Below are 23596 nucleotides of genomic sequence, written 5' to 3' on the forward strand. Positions count from 1 at the left end.
CTTTACCACATCATGCTGACATCGAGAATACAGAAGGGGGCTATAAGTAATTTTTTTTTTTTCTTTCAGACTTCCTCTTTTGTTGCCATTATTGGAAATTTCTAAAGAAAAGAAGCTTTGGGGGCTCATTTGAGGGTGTGACTCCCCAGGACCAGGGAGATGTTTATGTCCAACTCATAACATACTTCGCTCTCTTCTCCAGGATGATATGGAAGCTTTCCGGACCCAGAACCACTTCCTCAACTCCGAGATCCACCAGGTCACGAAGATCTGGAGAAAGGTGGCTGAGAAGGAGAAGGCCCTCCTGACGAAGGTGTGGGGTGGGACCCTGTTCCTGCCATCTCCATCCCCAGCCCCTCTGCTGGTCCCCATGCTGCCCACCCCGTCTCACTCTCCTCATTTCCTGTCTGCTGCTCTCCCTCTGAACTGACCCCTTGTGAGCAGGGCCCATATCAGGTTCTTCTCCAGACCCCTGTGGTCTGGTGATTGAGTCATTTGTTCAGTGGCGTTCACTAGGTAGCTATGGGGTAGGGACATCAAGACCAATAAGGCTGGTACCTGCCCTCAAGGAGGGTGTAGACTAGTGAGGGAGTGTAACACAATCAAGATGCACTTGGGACCGGGTACAGTGACTCACGTCTGTAATCCCAGCACTTTGGGAGGCCAAGGCGAGCAGATCATGAGGTCAGGAGATCAAGACCATCCTGGCTAACACGGTAAAACCCCGTCTCTACTAAAAATACAAAAAAAAAAAAAAAATTAGCCGGGCAAGGTGGCGGGTGCCTGTAATCCCAGCTGCTCGGGAGGCTGAGGCAGGAGAATGGCGTGAACCCAGGAGGTGGAGCTTGCAGTGAGCCGAGATTGAGACACTGCACTCCAGCCTGGGTGACACAGCGAGACTCCGTCCCAGCCACGCCCCCCAAAAAAAGATGCACTTGGGCTTGTGGGATTCTTGGGGGTCCAATTCAAAGGTACCTTCTGAATTGGGTTCTAAGGATGAGTTAATGTTACCCAGGCAAGCAGTGGAGAAGGACCTTCCAGAAAAAGAGACAGCATGGTAAAGATGTGTGGTCTGAGAGGCAGGGGGCAGGGCTGGGGAGAGTGAGACATGAGGCTGGAGGTGAGGAGTTTGGAGTTTACTCCAAGGAAACTGGGGAGCTGAAGGATTCTGAGTGGAGAAGTCCTCAATCAGACTTCTGTTCCTGTTCTGAGAAGACTGCTGTGACTGCTCAGGAGGGTGGGCTTGAGGAGGTGAGCCTGGAAGTGGGGAGACTGTTTGGAATCAGCAGCAGAAATCCCTGAGAAGGGGCCAGGTGCGGTGGCTCGGGCCTGGAATCCCAGCACTTTGGGAGGCTGAGGCAGGTGGATCCTTGGGCCCAAGAGTTCAAGACCAGCCTGGGCAACATGGCAAAGCCCTGCCTCTACCAAAAATACAAAAATTAGCTGTGCATGGTGGTACACACCTGTAATCCCAGCTACTCGGGAGGCTAAGGCACAAGAATCATTTGAACCCAGGAAGTAGAGGTTGCAGTGAGCCAAGATTGTGCCACTGCACTCCAGCTTGGGTGACAGAGCAAGACTCTCTTAGAAAAAAAAAAAGCAAGCAATCCCTGAAACAGGTGTTAATGGCGGGACTCAGGAAGCAGCCCAGGCGACAGAGGTGGGCATCAGGTGGGATAGGTAGAAGAACAGGCACAGAGGATGGCTTGGAGCTGGTGCCCGGCAAGTGTTTGGAGATGGCAACCCGGCAAGGGTGCAGCAGAATTGTTCCCTTGCTGCCACCCCAGGATGAGATAGGATTCGGGGTGGTCCAGAGGTCATGGCAGTGCTATGAGCAGATTTTCACTGTCCCCATCTCACAAAAATGGAAAACAAGGAACTTGCCTGACTTGCCTAGTACCACCCAGCTTGTATAAATGGAAACACAAAAGTTCAAGGCGAGGCGGGGTTGGGGGGCAGTGTCCCAAGCAAGGGAAGAGGGTGCAGGAGGGCTGTGAAGTGGGAGGGATGTGTGTTGGAGGAACAGAAAGAGCCTAGGTGGCGGCAGCAGAGGGCAGGCACAAGGGCAGTGTCTGTCCCCTGGGAGCTGCTCAGTCATACCACCTGCAGAGCTTGCTCTGTGCCAGGCACCCTGGGAAGGGCTTTACACACATCCGCTCATCTGATCCTCACCCAAATCCTGAGGCAGACTCTGTATGATCCTCATTTTATGGATGAAGAAGTTAAGGCACAGAAAGGTTAAGTAACTTGCCACAGGCCACATAGCTAGCAGTGACTGAACCAGGATGGGACCGTAACCTGTGTAAGAGCTTGTGCTGTCTCTGCACACCCCTCTCCTCTTTCTTCTGAACCAGCTCCAACCTGGGCCTGGTCCTCTCTTGCTTGCCTTGCTGAAAACCACTGGCCTCAGGGCCCATCTCCTTTCCCTTATACGAAGGTCTGGGAGTCGGGAGTGGGGCAGATGAGAGCTGGAAGGGCTGTGCTGCCTAAAGCTGTTCAGGCCTCAGGCTTCTGGGGCTGCCCAGGTCCCACCAGGTAGCCTGACCAGCCCTGACCACTGTTTGCAGTGTGCCTACCTCCAAGCCAGAAACTGCCAGGTGGAAAGCAAGTACCTGGCTGGGCTAAGAAGGCTGCAGGAGGCCCTGGGGGAAGAAACCAGCAAGTGCTCAGAGCTGCTGAGGCACCTTGTCCAGGAGGCGCTGCAGTGGGAAGCCGGGGAGGCCTCATCTGACAGCATTGAGCTGAGCCCCATCAGGTGAGCCTGGCGGCCCAGGCAGGGCTGGTCTATGTGAGCTGGCAGCTCTTCCCCAGTTTCCCTGCTGCCAGGTCCTGCCAACCATGTGCAAGTCCTGCACAGCATTACCTCCTCTGATCTTCACATGCATGAGCGTGCTGCTGCAGCTGAGATGGTTCACACTCAGAGGAGGCAGCCCCCTGCCACGGCCCTAGAGTACATTTGCGGCACAGGCTGCCTCCAGAGCCCCGTGCTTTCTGTTTCTCCAGGCTGCCTCCCAAATGTGGCTGCCTCCCAGATGTGCCTGTCTCCCAGATGTGCCTGTCAGGGAGGGGAGGAGGGGAGACAAGCAGGTCGTCTCCTCTGCACCAAGCCCTTGCTGCGCACAGTGGACATGGGCGGTTAAACACAACAGAAAGGAGAGTGGCTATGCTCGAAGGCCCCTGGAGGCTGAGTAGTCCAGTGGCAGAAGCTCGAGCTTTGGAGCCAGTCCTGGCTCTCTCAATGTGTGACAATTCCCTTTACCTTTCTGAGCCTTGTACTCGGCCTCCATAAGATGTGTGCAAAGAGCTGGACACAGTGGCTCACGCCTGTAATCCCAGCACTTTGGGAGGCTGAACTGGGTGGATTGCTTGAGGCCAGGAGTTTGAGACCAGCCTGGGCAATATATTGAAAGGGAGGAAGGGAAGGGAAGAAAGAAGGAAAAGAAGATATAAGATTTGGGCAAATACACCGGCTTTGCAGGATCATTAGGATTAAATGAGATTGTGCAGGCAGGGCATAGAGTGGAGGTGAGTTGAATAAATGAAAGGCCATCTGGAATGGGTCTCCAGCTCTCCCACCTCTGCCTGTCATTGGTGCCGTCTGTTCCCCGTCCATCCCTGGGCTTACTGGCTGTGGTAAGTGGGGTTGTGTATGCACGGTGCGGGACTCCTTGGGCCTAAGGCTGCATGGAGTAATAAGAGGGTCCTTTATATTTGCATAGAATTAGTAAATATCTCTTGAGCATTTACTGTGTACCAGGCATTATCTAGGCCGCCAGCATCTTATAACAGAGGATCTCATTGGGTCTTCAGGTGGCAGAGCAGGGATTCCTATACCCGTTATACAGATTCGCAACCTGAGGTTGGGAGAACTGAAGTGACCTGCTGTGTGGTTAACCCTCAGTGAAGGCAGGGCAGGAACCCGGCCTGGGGGCCTCCCTGTCCCCACCACCCCTTAGCTAGGGAAGGGCTCTGCAAGGTGTTGCTAACATGGACTTCCACTGGCAGTGAGTATGATGAGTACGGCTTCCTGACGGTGCCCGACTATGAGGTCGAAGACCTGAAGCTGCTGGCCAAGATCCAGGCACTGGAGGTGCGCTCCTACCACCTGCTGGGCCTCGAGGCTGTGGATCGGCCGCTGCGGGAGCGCTGGGCTGCCCTGGGCGAGCTTGTGCCCTCAGCTGAGCTCAAGCAGCTACTGCGGGCAGGAGTGCCCCGTGAACACCGGCCTCGTGTCTGGAGGTGGCTGGTCCGCCGCCGTGTCCAGCACCTGCACACTCCAGGCTGCTACCAGGAACTGCTGACCCGGGGCCGGGCCCGCGAGCACCCTGCTGCCCGCCAGATTGAGCTGGACCTGAACCGGACCTTCCCCAACAACAAGCACTTCACCTGCCCCACCTCCAGCTTCCCCGACAAGCTCCGCCGGGTGCTTCTGGCCTTCTCCTGGCAGAACCCCACCATCGGCTACTGCCAAGGCCTGAACAGGTGAGCCACCAAAGCCCAGTGAAGGTGTGACCTTTACCTTTGGGAGCACAGGTCCCCAACCCTCAGACCATGGACTGATAGCCATCTGTGGCCTGTTAACAGGGCCACACAGCAGGAGGTGAGCGGTGGGCGAGAGAGCATTACCACCTGAGCTCCACCTCCTGTCAGATCAGTGGCAGCATGAGATTCTCACAGGAGCATGAACCCTATTGTGAACTCTGCATGTGAGGGATCTAGGTTACGTGTTCCTTATGAGAATCTAATGCCTGATGATCTGAGGTGGAGCAGTTTCAAAACCACCCCTCCCCCACCCCAGTCCATGGCAAAATTGTCTTTCACGAAACTGGCCCCTAGTGCCAAAAAGGTTGGGGACTGCTGTTTTAGAGCACTGCTCTCTCTCTCTCTCTTTGGAGCCTCCCAAGAACCTGGAGACATGAGCCCAGGTTCCCCAACACAGGCTGGTGAGAGGACATGTTTAAGACAGAGATGGGCCAGAGCTCAGAGCTCCAGGCCCCTTGTCCCTGCTCTCTCCTTTGATTTGTGCTTGGGAAGGTACGACTCACATGGCATCTCAAATCTTGGCCTGCTGGAATCTACAGGGTATGGCCCCACTCACGTGGCAGGACTTTCTGGGTCAGGAATCATTTGCTTTCAGTGAAACCCACGCAGAAGACCCTGGGAAAAGGGACTTTCTAAATGTTACAAGGAGGTTTCACAGAAGCCAGGAAAAGAAAACAGAGCTGAGGACCGGATGGTCATTGGAAGCCAAGGCAGCTGCTCTCTGCAGCAGGGCCACGGCCCTGCATAACCCCAGGGGGCAGCCTTCGTGCCACAGTCCTGGGATGCCATCCCCTGAGCTCATATAGCACCAAGGTACCGCTCTGCTGCCCTCTGCAGCTGCATGGCCTCTGGCCTCTCTTCATTATGTGTGTCTGTTTCCTTCTCTCTTAGCAGACCAGCCTCTGTCTGTTCATTCTGTGGACATTTAGGGACCATCAAGGCTGTCAGAATGGAGACCTCAGCCCCTGAGTCTTGGGCCTTTCAGCGACTCTTCCCACCCCACCCCTTGTGTTCCAGGCCTAAATTCCCCAAAGAAAGAATCTGATTGGCCCAGTCAGGAATAATGTCCACTTCTGGTCCAATTGGTGGGGGATGGAGGGAGGGACTGGGGATAGGGGATGAGGTCACCTGGTTCACAGGGCTGTCTCCCCTCCAAGACTGTGAGGGACTGTCATCCCCCTACTCCAGCCCCAGCTATTTCAGTAGAAGCTGCATAGTTGCAGATATTTTCCCAAAGCAAGTTTTGACTCCATTTACTTTAAACACACATATACCTAAGCAAAATTTACATAAGCCATACTGCTCTTTTTTCAGAATAGGTGGTGTGTGACATTTATTTAACACAGAATCAACATTCAGTGTCCTTACTCAAATTTGAGTGGTTTCCAAAGGTAGATATTTTTCATACTCTATTTCCAGCCTAAAATTGGGTGCAATTGAGCATGTATATGTACAATTCCTGAGAATTAAGAGTTAAACTCCAACAGTAATGCCTCTCAGTCAAAGCCTCCTTGGAAAATATGTTCAGATTTCATGCCACGCTAAATGCCTGCCACAAGTCAGGTCTGTAGAAATTTCGTTCATTCAACAGTCTGACAAAAGTCCCTGTACTTCTCATTTGTTTGAACATGTTAAAGTCCAGGAGAAACAAAACCTGCAAAGCCTCTTGTAAGAATAGCTGTGAAGGGAGCTGGAAACGATGAGATCAGAATAAATAATAATTTTTGCATTTCACACAAAGGCCAGGTAGGAAGTAATGCATAATGGGAACCTCTTGGATGCCAGGTGTTCAACACCTGATGGCGTTTAATCCTCACAGAAACCTTCACTGGTGCCATGCCCAGATGAAACATGAGAGGGTCTGAGAGGCTGAGGAACCCGCCCATTGCCTCACCACAAATGCTAGCCCAGCCACCTGCTTACCCTGGGCCCTGGCTGCCCCCAGCCCGCAAACCCAGTCCTTTCTACAGCCTGCCCTGTCTCCAAATAGCAGTAGTCAGAGGCTGTGCTGAGGCCCCACAGAAATCTTTCTCTTCTGTAGATGTAACCTTCTTGAGACCTGCTTTTGAAGTTCAACCTGTGCTGAAGGGGCAGAGAAAAATCCTATAGCAGGAGGGGCACTTGAGATAAGCCTCATAGAAGGCGAGAACCTTCTCCCTGTGTAGAAGGAGGCAGCACACAGGCCACAGAGGGGTGCAGAAGGGACAACTGAGACCAAGAGAGGCAGAAGGTCCCCAGACGGGTTTTCTAAAATATCTTTCTCTGAATGGTATTTTTACTTAAATTTGATATGCAAGTGCAGATAATTGGTGTTCATGTAAACATAATAGGCCAGGCGCAGTGGCTCATGCCTGTAATCTCAGAACTTTGGGAGGCTGAGGTGAGCGGATCATGAGGTCAAAAGATTGAGACCATTCTGGCCAACATGGTGAAACCTCGTCTCTACTAAAAATAGAACAAATAGCTGGGCGTGGTGGCGGGTGCCTGTAGTCCCAGCTACTCAGGAGGCTGAGGCAGGGGAATCACTTGAACCAGGGAGGCAGAGGTTGCAGTGAGCTGAGATCGCACCACTGCACTCCAGCCTGGCGATAGAGCAAGACTCCATTTCATAATAGAAAGCCTGTTCAAATGTGGCATGTGCGATGTATTCGTTTGAAGGCTCTAAGCCCAAGCCTGTAGGTCCCTGACACATGTCTTCTTTTCCATCTAGTGGTAGCCGTTAGAACTGCATGTGTGGGCCGGGCGCTGTGGCTCACGCCTCTAATTCTAGCACTTTGAGAGGCTGAGGTGGGTGGATCCCTTGAGCCCAGGAGTTTGAGACAGCCTGGGCCACAGGGCAAAGCCCTGTCAAAAAAAAAAAAAAAAAAAAAAATCTAGCCAGGCGTGGTGGCACATGCCTGTAGTTCTAGCTACTTGGGAGGCTGTGGTGGTAAGGAGGCAGAGGTTGCAGTGAGCTATGATCATGCAGCTGGACTCCAGCCTGGGCGACAGAGTGAGTCTCCATCTCAAAAAAAGAAAGGAAAAGAAAAAGAACTGCATGTTTGATGTCTCAAGATGACAGACCCTGCCTCTAAAGCAACAAATCCAGCTTGTTTAGATAGTGATGGAGACCACCTTGATAAGCTAATGCTAATTTAGAGCAAATGTTTTAAACCCATTTCCCTGTGATAATAAGTACAGTGCTTTAAAAGTAGTTTGTTTTTCCCCCATCAACACACTCCTTTCTTTACAAGCCTACCTGGGCCCTGAATGCCCTTAGGTTCGAATTCAGCCATAACCCTGAGCAGTTAGTAAATCCTAGCCACCAGCCTCAGATAACTGACTTTTTAACATGTGCTGAAGTCTAAAGCAATGCTGGCAGCTAACCCCTAGACTGAGGCCATCCTGAGGCTCGGGGGAACAGGGTGGGATAGAGTGGAGAGAGCACTGGGCTAGACTTTGGGAGCCCTGGGTTCTATTTCCACTCTGCCGCCAACTGACTGTATAATGTTAAGCAGGTAACTTCTGCTTTCTGGGTCTTGGTTTTTCAACCACTGCAATAAGGAGTTTGTCTAGACCAGAAACGGCCAGTAGGAAGCAGCTGCCTGGAGCCTTGTTTCTGAGGAGAGTTTCTGAGGCAGCCTTCAGACTCAGTGGGAAAGAGTACTGTGATCAATTACTTATGTCTACCATGGGCTTAGGCAAAGGGAATGCTGCCATGATCAGTTAGTTATGTCTGCCCTGGGCACAGACAAAGAGAATAGAGGCCAGTGTATGCCACATTTGCTATCCTTGAACTCAGTGACCTGTGAAGGTCACTCCAGACCAGCTCTGAGAGAACAGAGCCTCCTATTTCCCAGGAGACCTGTGAATGTTCTCTTCATCCCCTCAGCTTCAACTCAGGAAGGTTTTGTACAAATATTTGAACTATAGTTGGGAGAAATTCCTTCCCACTCTACTGGGGAAAGAGAAGGGATATTTCTTTTTTGTTTTGAGATTCAACCATGTTTCTAAGAGTTGTGAGCCTCAAAAGAAGGTGGAGGTCATGATCTAATCTAGAGAGAACCCAAAGAAGCATGCGTATATGGATGACGGAATATGTTCCTTAAATGCTCGTTATGACCATAGAGTCAGAGGCTTTCTAAAGCAACATCTCCCCAGGGTCCTCTGAGGAACATTCGTTCTACTCAGCCCCGTGGGTGCAATGGACAACAGGGGTTCTGTGGACCCCCTGGGTGACGCTGGGTTAGAATCAGCCACACAGGATTTTGTTACCACAGGACTTCTCAGAGGCTTTACTAAGACTGTGTGCATCATAAGCCTCTCAGGAGCTAGAATGTGCAGCATTCCCCAGATATCTTTGAATATAGAGCCTTGTGTTCACCTTGCATCTTGGGAGACCAGTAGTCCCTGGAAAGACACTTTTTGGAAAATGTCTTCTTGGACTGGCCCGGGATGGGAGCTGCCAGGGAAGATGGGAGAAGTAGAGAAAACAGTGCTTATCCCAGGAGGACTTCCCTGCTCAGCCCTGTGGGTTTTTGTTTGTTTCTTACCCATGATTTCATTAGAGCCTTATGCTAACTTGGTGGGCAGGGGAAATAAAGGAGAAAAAAAGTTATGTGCATTGAGCACCTGGTAAATGCCAGGCAGTGAGCGAGGCACGGTAGGTCTGTCTCAAGACGCCTCATGGCCCTGGGGGGATAGATATGGTTAATCTCGCTAACAATAAATATCTAATCTCAGATCATGAAACCAAGGTCCAGAGGTTAGTGTGCTTGCCGAGGTCTCAAAGCCTGTGAACATTAAGGTGCAGATAGCTCACATATATAAGGAGCTCACTGTGTGGCAGGCACCGTGTGGGGCACTGAATGAGCTCTGTTCATCCTCAAAACAGTCCTGTGAATATTATGAGACTGAGGCTTAGAAGGGTTCCGTAACTTGTCCCAGGTCACCCAGGAAGCCGCAAGATCAGGATTTACCCAAGCAGCCTGACTCCAGAGCCCCTGCTCTGAAGCGATCCCCATTGTTCTGGAAAACGCCAGTCATCCTCCCCCGAACCCAGGTGCCAGGAGCACCAATCTGGTTAGGGAGTGAGGTTGCACTGGTGCTCACATGGAAGGACTTTCCCCCTGGAACCCAGGAAGCCACCTCTGCCACGTGCTGCCTGGCAGGGCCACGACTTCTGTAATCAATCCAGGCCTCCTTTTCTACCACTCCAGGCTGGCGGCCATCGCTCTGCTGGTCCTAGAGGAAGAGGAGAGTGCCTTCTGGTGCCTGGTGGCCATTGTGGAGACCATCATGCCCACTGATTACTACTCCAACACACTGACGGCATCCCAGGTGAGTGGAGCAGGAAGGGGACTTGGCAGCCATGCAGGGCAGTGCCCCAGAGCTGTTCCTAGAAGCCTGTGGCTCTTAGGAAAGTTGGGAATCTGTCAGGCTTCCTTTTCTCCCTCTGCACTGTGGGAGTGCATTTGGCTGCATGGAAGAGAAGCCCAACCTAACAACAGCTTCAATGGCGGATTATTTTTCTCAGATAGTGAATGACCAGGCAGAACCACAGGGTTCAGGCTCCTAGCTCCCTGCTCTGCCATCTTGGTATGTGGCCTTCATCCTCACACCCATCACCTCCTGGTCACAAAATGGCTGCATCGCCTCCAGCACTGTGGCCATGGCCTAGGCCAGGAGAAGCAGAAGGTGAACACCAGGAGCTGGCTCCCTGACCCAGCAACTTCTACTTGACCAGTTTACTGGTCAGAACTATTTCATGGCTGTCCTAGTTGCAAGGCAGGCTAGGAAATGTACGTATTTAATTTTTACATCTTAACATCTCTGAAATTGATGTGTGTTCTATGACACTTTTATTCATATTTTATTATGAAAAATTTCCCACATTCAAAACAATAGAGGGAATAGTATAATTAACCTCCATATGTCCATCACCTGGCTTCAGTTATCAACCCAGGGAGCCAGTGTTATTTCTTCTGAACTCCCATCCGCTCCTCCTGCTTTATCTCAAAGTAAATTTCTGGCATTGTATCAGTTCATCCATAAATCCTTCAGTAGGTCAATGGCATCTCAGACTCAGGGAGTTACCTTAGGTTTTGAACTGGACACTTGGCCTCCGTAGATGACCCAAGGTTCTGGATGAGGGAGGATGGGAGCTACTGGCTATTTGCCACAGCTGACGCTAATGCCTGGAAGAGGATGTAAATGAGGGGAGAGGACTGAGCAACCAGCAGTTCCAGGAAGGAAGAGCAAGGGGAAACTAAAATGGGGTCATCACAGAGGGAGGAGGAAAACCACGAAAGAACCATGTCTTGGAGCCAGGGAAGGAGCCAGTGCTGACAGTGGTTAACCCACCCAGTGAAACAAGGACAGAGGCATGACAGTGGCCACAAGGAGAGGTCACTGGCCACTGTCGCCAGGAGCACCCTGCTTTGAGAAGATTCCCTGGTGTCTGGCGAGGCAGGACATTATGCCTTCCCACACACACACCTGTCCCTGGACCAGACATCCGCCTAGCATCTTAGGTGTCAGGCACAAATTGGGTATAGAGAAGGGGCTGTGGATGTCCGCTGATATAAGCCTAAAGACAAAGTTTCCATTTTGCCAAGGCCTGTGGGCATGAGACCAGTGTCTCTGAACTGCCAGGAGGATCAGCTGGCCCCTGAGCTCCTGCTTGGCTCAAGGGATTCAGATGGGTGAGGGAGCTGAGAACGTGCCAACCCACACGGCTCCACTGCAGAGCCCAGTGCCCTGGTCCAGAGGACTCTGGCCTATGTCAGGAGCAGTGGAGTGATATGATGCTGTATCTGACTCCCAGCTATATTGGGCTCTGGCTCCCTGAGGAGCAGGAAAGAACCTGCCCAGAGCAGCTTCAGGACTGTGTGTGGACTGACTGGGTAGGAAGGCTGGGCAGGGAGGGAGGCAGCCTTATCCTCGGGCTGCGGATGACAGGCTCTCTCGCTGGCTTCCAGGTGGACCAGCGGGTGCTCCAGGACCTGCTCTCGGAGAAGCTGCCCAGGCTGATGGCCCACCTGGGGCAGCACCACGTGGATCTCTCCCTCATCACCTTCAACTGGTTCCTCGTGGTCTTTGCAGACAGTCTCATTAGCAACATCCTCCTTCGGGTCTGGGATGCCTTCCTGTACGAAGGGACCAAGGTAGGGTGCTGCCAGGGGATGGGGCCCCTGAGCAAGTTCCTTCACCCATCTGGGTCTTGACTCTGCCCCTGGAGAATGGGAAGACAATGCTTACTTGTCAGGGCTGTTGAGAATGTCTCCTGAGAGCATGGCTTTGTCAACTGTAAAGTGCTTTGCATGTATGAGAAGAAGTAGTGGTTCTGCCTCTGAAGATATATCCTAAAGTTGGGGGATTTCCTTTCCGTGGAGAGGAGGTGTGAGCATGGTCAGAGAGACACATCCCTATGCTGTCCTTGCCCCCCAGTCACCTGAGGCCTCCTTTTCTTCCTCCTGTTTGGACTAAGCCTTGGATTAAGAGACCGGAGCTCAGGTCTGGACCCAGCTCTGTCCTGACCTTGCCCGGAGACCCTGGGCAGGTCCCCCACCTCAGCCCTAGTTTACACCTCAGTTTACAAAGCACCCAGAGATTTTTTTTTTTTTTTTTTTTTTGAGAAGGAGCCTTGCTCTGTCGCCTAGGCTGTAGTGCAGTGGCGTGATCTCCACTCACTGCAACTTCCGCCTCCCAGGTTCAAGCAATTCTCCTGCCTCAACCTCCGGAGTACCTGGGATTATAGGCATACACCACCAATCCTGGCTAATTTTTGTATTTTTAGTAGAGACAGGGTTTCATCATGTTGGCCAGGCTGCTCTCGAACTCCTGACCTCAGGTGATCTGCCCGACTTGGCCTCCCAAAGTGCTGGGATGACTGGCGTGAACCACCGCGTCTGGCCTGTTGTTTTGTTTGGTTCCTGCCAAAGCTCCACGTAAAGATACAGATTAACTCCATGAGGTTCCACAGGGGCATGCCTCACCCACAGTCATGGGACAAGACAGGCTAGAGCCAGGACTCTGTCCAAATCCCCAGATTTCAAGCTGTGCGCCCCGTGGGGGTATTCAGTCTCCCCCAGCCCTCTGGAGCCCTCCCCCGCGCATTGTGCCTCCAGGCCTCAACTTCTGCAGCCAGTCCAGGGTCTTCCATACTGCCTGGGTCTACCAGGTTCCCTCCCTCCAGGGATGGCCTGCCTGGCCTCCCATGCCCCACCTAAGCCCCCACTCTACCCCCAGGTGGTGTTTCGCTATGCCTTGGCCGTTTTCAAGTACAATGAGAAGGAGATCTTGAGGCTACACAATGGCCTAGAAATCTACCAGTACCTGCGCTTCTTCACCAAGACCATCTCCAACAGCCGGTGAGGACCCCCCACCCCCCTGCCACTCCCACCACTCACCTACCCCCAGGACACATAGCAGAGGGGAGGCTGATGTTTGCAAGTAGAGATTGGTAAGTGATGCTGATGCTCCTATTAATAGCTTAGAAATCTTCGGGAGGCCGGGCGCGGTGGCTCAAGCCTGTAATCCCAGCACTTTGGGAGGCCGAGACGGGCGAATCACGAGGTCAGGAGATCGAGACCATCCTGACTAACATGGTGAAACCCCGTCTCTACTAAAAAATACAAAAAAACTAGCCGGGCGAGGTGGCGGGCGCCTGTAGTCCCAGCTACTCGGGAGGCTGAGGCAGGAGAATGGCGTGAACCCGGGAGGCGGAGCTTGCAATGAGCTGAGATCCAGCCACTGCACTCCAGCGTGGGCGACAGAGCGAGACTCCGTCTCAAAAAAAAAAAAAAAAAAGAAATCTTCGGGGAAGTCTGACTGTCTGAGTGATCTGTCTGCCCCCTTAATACATGGCATTTGAGGCCTCCATGGAGTTTCATTTTTTGCCCACCTTCCCCTACCCTGAACATCCACGGCCAGTGTTCCTGGAAAACAGAATTATACGAGTTCCTAGGACAACCCCACTTCCAGGCTTTTGCCCTTACAGTTTCTTCTACTTAGAATGCCTCCTTGCCACTTCCACCACTACTATCTTCTTTGCCTGGTCACCTTTTATTCATTCTTTAAAACTCAGCTCACATGTCACCTCCTCCAAGAAGCCCTCCAAGACCAGCCCTTCCCTGCTGGGTTAGGTGTCTTTCTTCTGATCTTCCTCCTGCCTCAGTACATATCTCTGGGTGGAAATCATCTTATTCATTGTTTCCTCCTGAGGGCAGGGGCCAGGGCTCAGCCACAAGGGCAGAAGGAATGCGGGGATGTCTGTCTGGGAGAGCCTGGTAAATGCCAGCCAGGTGGGGTGACGTGCTCTGGACTGATTGTGCCCTCCTCCCAGGAAGCTGATGAACATCGCCTTCAACGACATGAACCCGTTCCGCATGAAACAGCTGCAGCAGCTGCGCATGGTCCACCGGGAGCGACTGGAGGCTGAGCTGCGGGAGCTGGAGCAGCTTAAGGCCGAGTACATGGAGAGGCGGACATCCCAGCGCAGAGCCGTGTCCGAGGGCTGCGCCAGCGAGGACGAGGTGGAGGGGGAGGCCTGACTTGGCCACCTCCCCTCCCCAAAGCCTTCCTCACCCGTGGAGGTTGGGCACGGACCAGTGGCCCAGCCCTGGATGTCCCATCACCATGTGACCCTGGACATGTCCCTTCCCCTCTCTGGCCCTCAGTTTCCCCACTGGCACATTGTGTGCTGCAAAGCCATTGGTTGGGCTACTTCTTCATAGGCATGCACTTACCGGGGTGCCACCCTTTGGTCACCTCTTCCACGAGCACTTTGGCATGTAAACAAGCAAGAGCACTGCCTCTATAGGGTAACCTGGAACATTCTCTAGGTTATATCAATATGAAACAATGTAAATGGTGGAAATCATTCATAAGCTTTGGGACTTAAACAGTTCTCAGTTACCAATTGTTCCTGGATGGGCCCACGGTGCCAGGGTGTGCCACCACCAGCCTTCCAGCCTAGGGCATCTCTGGCTGCTATTTCTGTGAGCATCTGTAGGGCCAGCCCCTGCCTGCTTCCCTGAGATGTTAGGGTTTTGTCTTTCTGGGTAGCAGCTTCTTTTCAGTGCTGCCTGGGTCTGCATCCAGGATGCTCTCCGTGTACTGAAGCCTGTTTCCTCTTTTCTGCTCACAGTCCATTTTGGGGGGATCCCAGGGAAACCCCCTGTGCTGTACCACCAGGAACTTGATGTGGGGGTTGGGCAGAGAGCCCTGGGTCAAGTGCCCCACTTGGGACCTCCCACTGCCCACTTCACAGGCTAGGGCATGGAGGGTCACCTCTCCTCTGAAAAATGGGTAGTTGGGAGGGTAGGAGAAGGTGGCAAGTGGAGACTGCTGCAGCGCAAGCCAGGGCTGGCTCGTCACAGCACCCACTGTGGCCCCAGTGCAGGGTCAGGCTCTTCCAGGTCCCTCCTCAGCAAATAGAGGCTTCAGTCTGTCCCCACCTGAGGCAGGGGGTCAAGGCCATACCAGTGACTTTGGCAACTCATTTCTCAGCAAAACCTCTGTCTGTGCTGGCCTAGCCTTGAGTTGACTGTGTTTGGTATGAAGGACTGTGCGTGGGGGGTTCTCACAAGGAAGCCTCCTCTCTGGAAAACCACCCAGGATTAGGGGACGCTGCCCTGGGACCTCCTGGCTCTGATCTGAGGCTCCCATCTGGGCTGGGGAGGAAGCTTTCCCCATCACTGGGGACCATGGACAGGCCCCGTGGTGGCCCTGGCTGGTCCCTAGCCCCACTGTCACCCACAGGTGTGAATTTGAGGGGTGGTGCACCAGGATCCCAGTTCCCTACACTGCACCGCCTGTGCAGCCTCCGGGAGGAGACGCTCAGGGTTCCTCTCCTCCCTGTCCACGTGGGCTCCTGGCTGGCCCGAGGGCCCGCTTTTCTGTGAATACCCTGCACTGTGGCTTGACTGCCTTTCTCATTCTTGCTCAACTTCTTTTATCTGCTGAGGCCCTTTCACCACCAAACTGTTGATGAAGTGTGCTGGTGGCTTGAGGGCGGCCGAGGGGCCCAGCTGCACCCTGCAGAGGCTGGATACTGTGCCCCTAGGTTGGTCATCGGGATAATGAGAGGTCCAGCCCCATGAGGCTCCTAGGAGGGCTAAAGCAGGTAAACCGGTGCAGAGCCTGGAGCCTGGCACAGAGGAAAGTGCCACCGACAGGAACAAGCAGCCCAATTTTTTTTTTTTTTTTTGAGACCGAGCCTCCCTCTGCCACCAGGCTGGAGTGCAGTGGTGCAATCTCAGCTCACTGCAACCTCCGCCTCCGTGGTTCAAGCGATTCTCCTGCCTCAGCCTCCCGAGTAGCTGGGATTACAGGCATGCGCCCCCACGCCCAGCTAATTTTTGTATTTTTAGTAGAGACAGGGTTTCACCGTGTTAGCCAAGATGGTCTCAGTTTCCTGACCTCGTGATCTTCCCACCTCAGCCTCCCCAAGTGCAGGGATTACAAGCATGAGTCACCACGCCGGGGCTGAGCAGCCCTCTTAGGAAGGAAACCCCACCTGTGGGGCCCTGAGGCCTGCAAAGCCCCAGCTGCTGGGGAGCTCCGGCCCAGGGGGTCCCTCTGCCTTTAGCCTTGGAATTCACATTCCCTCTTCAGCAACAGCAATCCAAAAAGAATCAGACCATGGGCAAGGGGCTACTGGATAAATGGCAGCCCACCTCTACCTTTTTCCCTCCCCTTCCCTGCCCCTCCTCCGCCTCTTCCTTCCCTCTTTCCTTCCCCCTCCTTCCTCCCCTTCCTTCCCCCTCCTTCCTCCCTCATCCCCCTTTTCCTCCTTCCCCATTCTCCTCTCCTTCCCTTCTTCCTCCTTTCTCCCCTCTTCCCCCCTTTTCTTCTTCCGTCTCTTCCTCCTCTCCGCTTCTCTTCCTCTCGCCTCCATCTCCTCACATCCCCCCAACCCCAGGCAGAGGAGAAGCTCTGCTCAGAGCTGGGTGCTATGCTCTTTCCCTGCCCTCCTGGGGAGAGGGGTGGGTGGTACTTTGCATTTGACCCAACACTATGGAACCTCTGGCTCCTACCTGGCTGCACCTTAGAATCACCTGAGTAGCAGTCACCATGGCTCACGCTTGTAATCCCAGCACTTTGTGAGGCCAAGGCATGTGGATCACTTGAGGCCAGGAGTTCAAGCCCAGCCTAGCCAACATGGTGAAACCCTGTCTCTACTAAAAATATAAAAAATGAGCCGGGCGTGGTGGTGGGCACCTGTAATCCCAGCTAGTTGGGAGGCTGAGGCAGGAGAATGCTTGAACCTGGGAGGCGGCGGTTGTGGTGAGCCGAGATCGTGCCACTGCACTCCAGCTTGGGCAATAGGAGTAAAATTCTGTCACACACACACACACACACACACACATCACCTGAGTAACTTTTTAAAAATGTTGGTGCTAGGTTCCTATGCCTGGAGCCTGTGGTGGGGCCCAGGCATTCTCATACACAGAAGGGTTGGGGACACAGGACAGTGAGGACTAACTGCCCCCTCAGGCCCTGACAGAGAGCTGGGATTGAGAACTGCCTGTCCTACAGCGTCAACTCACCCAGGCCAAGCTCAGGTTACCAATGAGTAGACAGGGCTCAGAGACGTTAGCTAACCTATCCAAAGTGACACAGCCACCGGTGGAGCTGTGCTCCAGCCTAGAGCCCTTACTGCAAAGCCAGGGAGGACTCCCCCTGGTTTACCCCACCTCTGGAACCTAGAACACCTTCCCCAAGGACCCAGGGAAGGGGCATGCTTGGCCTGTGGCCTCCTGGGTTATACCCTCAGAAGACAGTTCTAGGCCAAGGAAAACTAGAGGAAGAATTTCCTCATGGTTGCCTCAAGCTGGGATTGTAACACTATTTCTCCCCTTCATCAGAGACAACAAGGGAAGCGTGATACCCACATGGCAGGGAGGCTGAGCAGGGACCAGTGGGCCCACCCTAAAGCACCTGTGCCTGCTGCTACTGCCCCTGGGGCTCCTGCCCGCCCTTCCCTGCTCTTTCTGGAGGGTGTTTGAGGCCCACTCCTGGTGTCAGGTTCCTGGCCCGCACCACAGCTGTCATCCCCTTCCCCCAGGGCTGCTGCCTTCCAGGGCTGGAGGATCTGATCCCTCTCAGCCCCACCTTCCCACCCTAGGGGACAGGACCTCAAGCTCAAAGCATGCCTTCCCCAGGCCTTAGGCCTCCAGCAAGCTGTGGGCTGACCTGCTCTATAGGAGAGGAAAAGGGAGTAACCCAGGAAACCTCCCTGGGGCAACATCCCTAAGAATAAAGGGACTGGGTCAAAGGAGGTGGAAGGCCCCCCTCCCAACATCCCCCAACAGAAGAGGTACTCACTCACTTCCAGAGATTGCCCGTGTTCAAGGCTGCTATCCTCCAAACACAGACACCCCCCAGCCCCCAGGCACTGTCTCCTCATTCTTTCTCAACCCCCTCCCTCATGGACATGGGGCCATATCATACAGAAAGTTCCATGTGGGGCATATAGATGGAGAACTTGTCCCCCACCCCCACCACACACACGTATGTTCTGGTCCTGCACAAGATGTTTACCTACACATGGAAGATTAACAAAGCCGGCCATTGGGTGCGGTGGCTCATGCCTGTAATCCCAGCACTTTGGGAGGCTAAGGCAGGCGGATCACGAGGTCAGGAGATCGAGACCATCCTGGCTAACACAGTGAAACCCCGTCTCTACTAAAAATACAAAAAATTAGCCGGGCGTGGTGGCGGGCGCCTGTAGTCCCAGCTACTCAGGAGTCTGAGGCAGGAGAATGGCGTGAACCCGGGAGGCGGAGCTTGCAGTGAGCTGAGATCATGCCACTGCTCTCCAGGCTGGGCAACAGAGTGAGACTCCGTCTCCAATAAAAAAAAAAAAAAAAAAAAAAAAAAAAAAAGCCAGCCATGTGGGTGCACTGGGAAGGAGGAAGAGGGAGGTTTCCTGGCCCATCCCAATCCACACTAAGGCCTAATAGAAGGTGCCAGCAGATGGGCCCAACTTTGGAACCAGACGTGCTATGTGGTTTTCTAGCTAGGGGATCCTGGGTAGGTCATGCCCACTGTGGCCTCAGTTTCCCCATGTGTGCAATCCTGCATCTCGGCTCGCTGCAACCTCCACCTCCCAGGTTCAAGTGATTCTCCTGCCTCAGCCTCCCAAGTAGCTGGAAATACAGGCGCATGCCACCACACCCGGCTAATTTTTGTATTTTTACTAGAGATAGGTTTTCACCATGGTGGCCGGGCTGGTCTTGAACTCCTGATCTCAAGCAATCCACCTGCCTTGGCCTCCCAAAGTGCTGGGATTACAGGCATGAGCCACCGTGCCCAGCCATCCATATGCTTCTTTGAAAGTTTAGATACCCAACTCTTGCATGCTAACACCGGAAGCATGCGTTCAGTCTGCCTGCTGGGCAGTCCAGCTCCAGAAGGCCTGAATCAGAGCTGTAGGCTGAGGGTTTTCAGGACCATACTGTACACTGGGCTTTGGGTAGTAGGCAGGGAGCCCGTCCATCTCTGGGCAGGGGAGTGGTGCAGTGGACTATGAAAGCTGAGTCACATTCTAAGGAGAGAATCAAGAGCTCCCCAAGTACCTTGCCACTCCAAGCCTCAATTTTCTTATCTGTAAAATGGAGGTAATAATAGTGGCTAAATAAAGGGGTTGGTAGGCTTAGAAGACATGATACAGATATGTAAAGTAGTAATAGTGTACTGTTATCCACTCCACAGCTATATATTGAGTGCCTACTATGTGCCACGGAGCAGTTCAAGGCCCTCAAGATAATGGTCTTTACTGAACAAAACCAAGAGCTCTTCGGAGACGTGGTGTGGTAGAGTGGCTGTTAGCTTAGCAGCCCTGGGAGCCATACTGCCTGGGGTTGCATGACTAGCCGTGTGATCTTAACCTAGGTACTTAACCTCTGTGTGCCGCAGCTTTCTTTTGTGTCAAATAGGTGAGTAATGGTATCAATCTCATAGGCCTGTGTGACAGTGAATGGAGGTAATGCACAGAAGGCGCTTAGAGCAGTGCGTAGCTCAGTAGTGTTCGGTGGGGGTGGTACCCAAAGGTAGGGCCTCCCCATTGTCTAGTGTCCTCAGGGCTCCCCAGCCGGCGAGGCTGGGAAAGCAGCGCCCCCGCTGGTCCCGAGAGAAGGAAGGGCGTCCTCCTCTGCTCCCAGCGGCGCTCCCGGCTCCTCTCCTCCCTGCGGACTGGGAAGCCTCCCCGGTCGGGCTCTGCGCGCCCACTGTACCTGTCAGGGATTGTCACATCCAGGGCTCAAACAGCCTTAAGAGGCCGACGCGGTTATTGTCTCCATTTCACCACAGGGGAAACTGAGGCTCCCGGAGGTCAGGTTCCTCATCCCACACCACGCAGAGAGGGCACGGCGGGACGTGGGGCCGGCGGCTCTGCTTGTCCCCAGCCTCCGCCTGGTGGCCAGCAGCCCGCCCCAATCACTGCGACGTGTGCGCGCCTGTTCCCAGCACGTGTGCGCGCCCCGAGACCCGCCCCGGGAAGCCAGGAGCGCGGTTGGGGTCGTGGGGGCCGAAAGGGGTGGCCAGGGCGGACCCGCGGGGCGGGCGAGAGGGCGGACCTTTGGCCGGGCCCCCGCCCCGCCCTCCAGCCCCGCCCGCCGGGCTGCAGAGGGAGGCGGCGGCGGCTCTGGGCGCCGGGAGTCGGCGGGCGGCGAGGAGCGCGGAGCCGGAGCTGGACGCCGCCACCGCCACCGCCACCACCACCTGCGCGGCCGTCATCAAGGTAGGGCGGCCCCGTGCCGCCGGCCGTGCCTTCCTGGTCTGCTTTATGGGGGCGTCGGGCGGGACGTGCGCGCTGAGCCCCCCGCGGCTGCAGCTCTCGGAGAGGGAGGGATGCGGGACTCGGCGCGCGGGGGACCTGGCTTTCAGCCCCTTTGCGTGACCTTGCACAAAGCACTGCTCCTCGTCAGGCCTCAGTTTCCCCGTCAGGATAGCGGGCTCATTGGTGGCCCTCTTCTCGCGGGGTTGTTGGGAGGGGCCGCCCCGAGGTCCGGGCTCCCGACGGCTCACTGCCCGCATGAGTACTGTCTGCACCGCCCACCCCTCCGGCCCGCGGTGAGGGAAGCTCACTCTGGGCGCGGCCAGCCGGTCCCGACAGGCCCCTGCTGTGGCCCGGGTGCTCCATGGGACTCTTGTCGGGACCCTCCCCCTCTTGGCTGCGTTACCTGCTGGGCCTCAGCTTCCTGGTACAGGAAACGGTGGGGCGGGGGGCATCCCCGGGTCCCCGCCAAGCCGGCCTGGGCGTGCAGGTGGGGCATCAGCCGGCCTGCCAAGAGGGTTTACTCGTCTGGGGCTGGAGGAGCCCTAGGTTGGAGGTGGCTGGACTCCTGGCGGCACGACGGCGTGGACCAGCCCCATGTAGGCACCTCGATTTACAGAGTGGTACAGGACAGCTCCTTCCCCTTCCCCACCCGAGCCAGGTGCTGGTGCTTAGCTCTGTGTCCCAGAGCTAGTGTGTGATAAGGTGTGACACACACTAGCTGGTGTGACAAGGGTTGACTGGCGGCCACGCCTGGACCTCAGAGGGATAACAGTGCCAAGGGGCTGTGTCTGCGTGGCATTAAGGGATGGGACAGAGCACAGGTCTGAGGGACTGTGGTCCAGGCTCCCTAGGTAAAGAAGACCTATGGCATCTGGCCCAGCCCCTCTGTAAGATCCCCTCTGGAAGGTCTTGCTGCCCCCTTGTACACTCCTTGTGATGGGGATCTCATTAGTTGTAAACCAGGCTGGAATCTGCTACCCAGTCACTGCCTCTCCTGCTGGTCCTGCTCTGAACACACAAACAACCTCTGACCCTTCCTCCCTCACCCTGGAGCAGTGATCAGGTCCCATAAGTGTGCTCACCTCCAGCCCCAGCAGTTTCTCCCATCAAAGCCCAGGGAGCCAAGGCAAGAAGAGGGAGCTGAGGTGTCTGCCCCAGAGCAGACTGTGGGACCTCCGCTTTCCTGGGGCTTGTTCAGAACCCACGTGTGTGTCAGAACTGGAATGTGTCTCCCCAGCTTCCTGCCCCTCCTGGGGACCTTCTGAGAGGTCTGGAGTGAGGAAAGCTGGAGCCCCTCTGCAGGCCTTTCCTGCCCCATGTGGCCTCCTCTCCACCTCCCTGATGCCTGCCCTGTTTGAGGGAGCGGTTTCTAAGAATCACTTCTCAGCCTTCTGGACTTTCTTATCCCCTTCATGACCTGCCCCGCACCCAGGGACTTTCTTACAGCCAAAAGAGGACAGGAGGCCCCTGGACAGGTAGTGAGCTCTTTGTCATCACAGGTATTCAAGCAGAACCTGGGGTGAGCTACCTCGGACTGAAAGTTTGTGGAATTCTAGGGCTGAAGTAGTGCCTATGACCTTGCCCTGCGGCCATGGTGGAGCTGCACAGGACTGGGAGCTGGACCACAAATGAGTATTATTATCCCCTCGTAAAAGCAGGCAAAGTATATGTGCTGGCCCATGAGCCCAGCTCCGAGGCACAGGCTTAAGTGCTACTTGGGTCTCCTGTCATCTCGACACATGTATAATCTGGGCCCTGTTTTCCTGCTTGCCTAGTTCAAGCCTTTTTAGCCTGATTTAGGAGCATGGCAGATTCGGGTTATTAAAAAGTCATGCTATGACTTTAATTGCTAATAATTTTTAAGTGCACCATGAAATTATGGAATGTCTGAGCTGAAAGGAGCCTTAAGACATCATCTCATTCAACCCCCTCATTTTACAGATAGGCATCCCCTGTCCCCAGAGGGGATGTGACTGGGCAAAGGTCACACAGCAAACCAGCAACCGAGCCCAGGGATCCTGATTCCAAGATTGGAGTGCCTTTTTTTCCCCCAGAAAACACATAACATTTAATAAATGAAAGGAGTCTGTATTTATTCCTGTAAAATTAGGAAAAATAAAAATAAAAGGATGAAACTCTGTGCTGGCAAGGCTGTAGGGATTTGCCTGTGGCATTTAATTTTGCAGAGCAATCTGGCAGCCTGTTGTCATGAAAATGACCCTACTTGCCCTTTGCCTTTAGCCAGCTACTTTGAGGGCTTTATCCTAAGGAAGTACCTATAGAGAGAGACATATGTAGTGCTGTTATTTGTAAGAAGTTGTCTTCTGGCCGGTCGCAGTGGCTCATACCTGTAATCCCAGCACTTTAGGAGGCCAAGGTGGGCGGATCACCTGAGGTCAGGAATTCGAGACCACCCTGGGCAACATGATGAAACCCTGTCTCTACTGAAAATATAAAAATTAGCCAGGTGGTGGCACATGCCTGTAATCCCAGCTACTCGGGAGGCTGAGGCAGGAGAATCACTTGAACCCGGGAGGCAGAGGTTGCAGTGAACCGTGATTGCGCCACTGCACTCCAGCCTGCGTGACAGAGCGAAACATCTCAAAAAAAAAATAAAATAAAGAAGTTGCCATGTAGTGAAAAAGTGTTCAGTGTTTTATCTGAGGCTTAATAAACATTTCATTTGACAAATACAACTTAAAAAATAGTGGCACTGAAGCTTACAGTACCGGAGTCTGGCCAGCATAGAAACAGTTTAATCCAGAAGAAAGACCATGAGACTAAAGTCAGCAGACATAGATTCCAGGATGAAGTGTTCCTCTGCCCTACCTTGGGCCAATCCGTTCCCCTCTCTGGACCTCACTTTCCCCATCTGTGAAAGGGGGGTAGACTCAGCAGTTGCTGAATTTGTTTGAGCTCTGACAGCCAACCTCTTAGAGTGAACAGATCTCAGTAGCCAAGCCAAGATTGGAAGGAGATCCGTTAATTGAATCTCCTTAGAGGCAGGCAGCTAGCTCCCCACCGAGGGGTTTCAGCCTTAAATCTCTGCTATTTCTTTTTTTTTTTTTTTTTTGAGACGGAGTCTTGCTCTGTCACCCAGGCTGGAGTGCAGTGGCCAGATCTCAGCTCACTGCATGCTCTGCCTCCCGGGTTTACGCCCTTCTCCTGCCTCAGCCTCCCAAGTAGCTGGGACTACAGGCGCCCGCCACCTCGCCCGGCTAGTTTTTTGTATTTTTTAGTAGAGACGGGGTTTCACCGTGTTAGCCAGGATAGTCTCGATCTCCTGAC

At 54.0% G+C, this 23596-nt stretch overlaps 2 protein-coding genes across 6 annotated transcripts in view; both read left to right on the plus strand.

Annotated features, from left to right (window-relative positions):
- The window catches only part of TBC1D2 (TBC1 domain family member 2), a 56000-nt gene extending 41574 nt beyond the window's left edge, over positions 1–14426 (plus strand). For 3 of the 5 annotated variants that reach the window (XM_033238006.1, XM_033238003.1, XM_033238005.1), the window contains 7 exons: positions 203–313; positions 2568–2755; positions 4006–4482; positions 9741–9861; positions 11502–11687; positions 12772–12893; positions 13868–14426. In XM_033238006.1, coding sequence (XP_033093897.1) covers positions 203–313; positions 2568–2755; positions 4006–4482; positions 9741–9861; positions 11502–11687; positions 12772–12893; positions 13868–14075 — 1413 coding nt within the window. In that variant the 3' untranslated portion in view covers positions 14076–14426. Of the gene's footprint in view, positions 1–202; positions 314–2567; positions 2756–4005; positions 4483–9740; positions 9862–11501; positions 11688–12771; positions 13022–13335; positions 13844–13867 lie in introns of those variants that run through there. The other 2 variants (XR_004443653.1, XM_033238004.1) reach the window with 2 other exon arrangements.
- Positions 14427–20028: 5602 nt separating this feature from the next.
- Positions 20029–23596, plus strand: part of CORO2A (coronin 2A) — a 68416-nt gene continuing 64848 nt past the window's right edge. Inside the window, exon 1 of the mRNA XM_033238007.1 lies at positions 20029–20269. The gene's annotated coding sequence lies outside the window, so the exon portion shown is untranslated. The remainder of the gene's footprint in view (positions 20270–23596) is intronic.

Source organism: Trachypithecus francoisi, unplaced genomic scaffold (assembly GCF_009764315.1).
Source record: "Trachypithecus francoisi isolate TF-2019V2 unplaced genomic scaffold, Tfra_2.0 Lachesis_group16, whole genome shotgun sequence".
NCBI lineage: Eukaryota > Metazoa > Chordata > Mammalia > Primates > Cercopithecidae > Trachypithecus > Trachypithecus francoisi.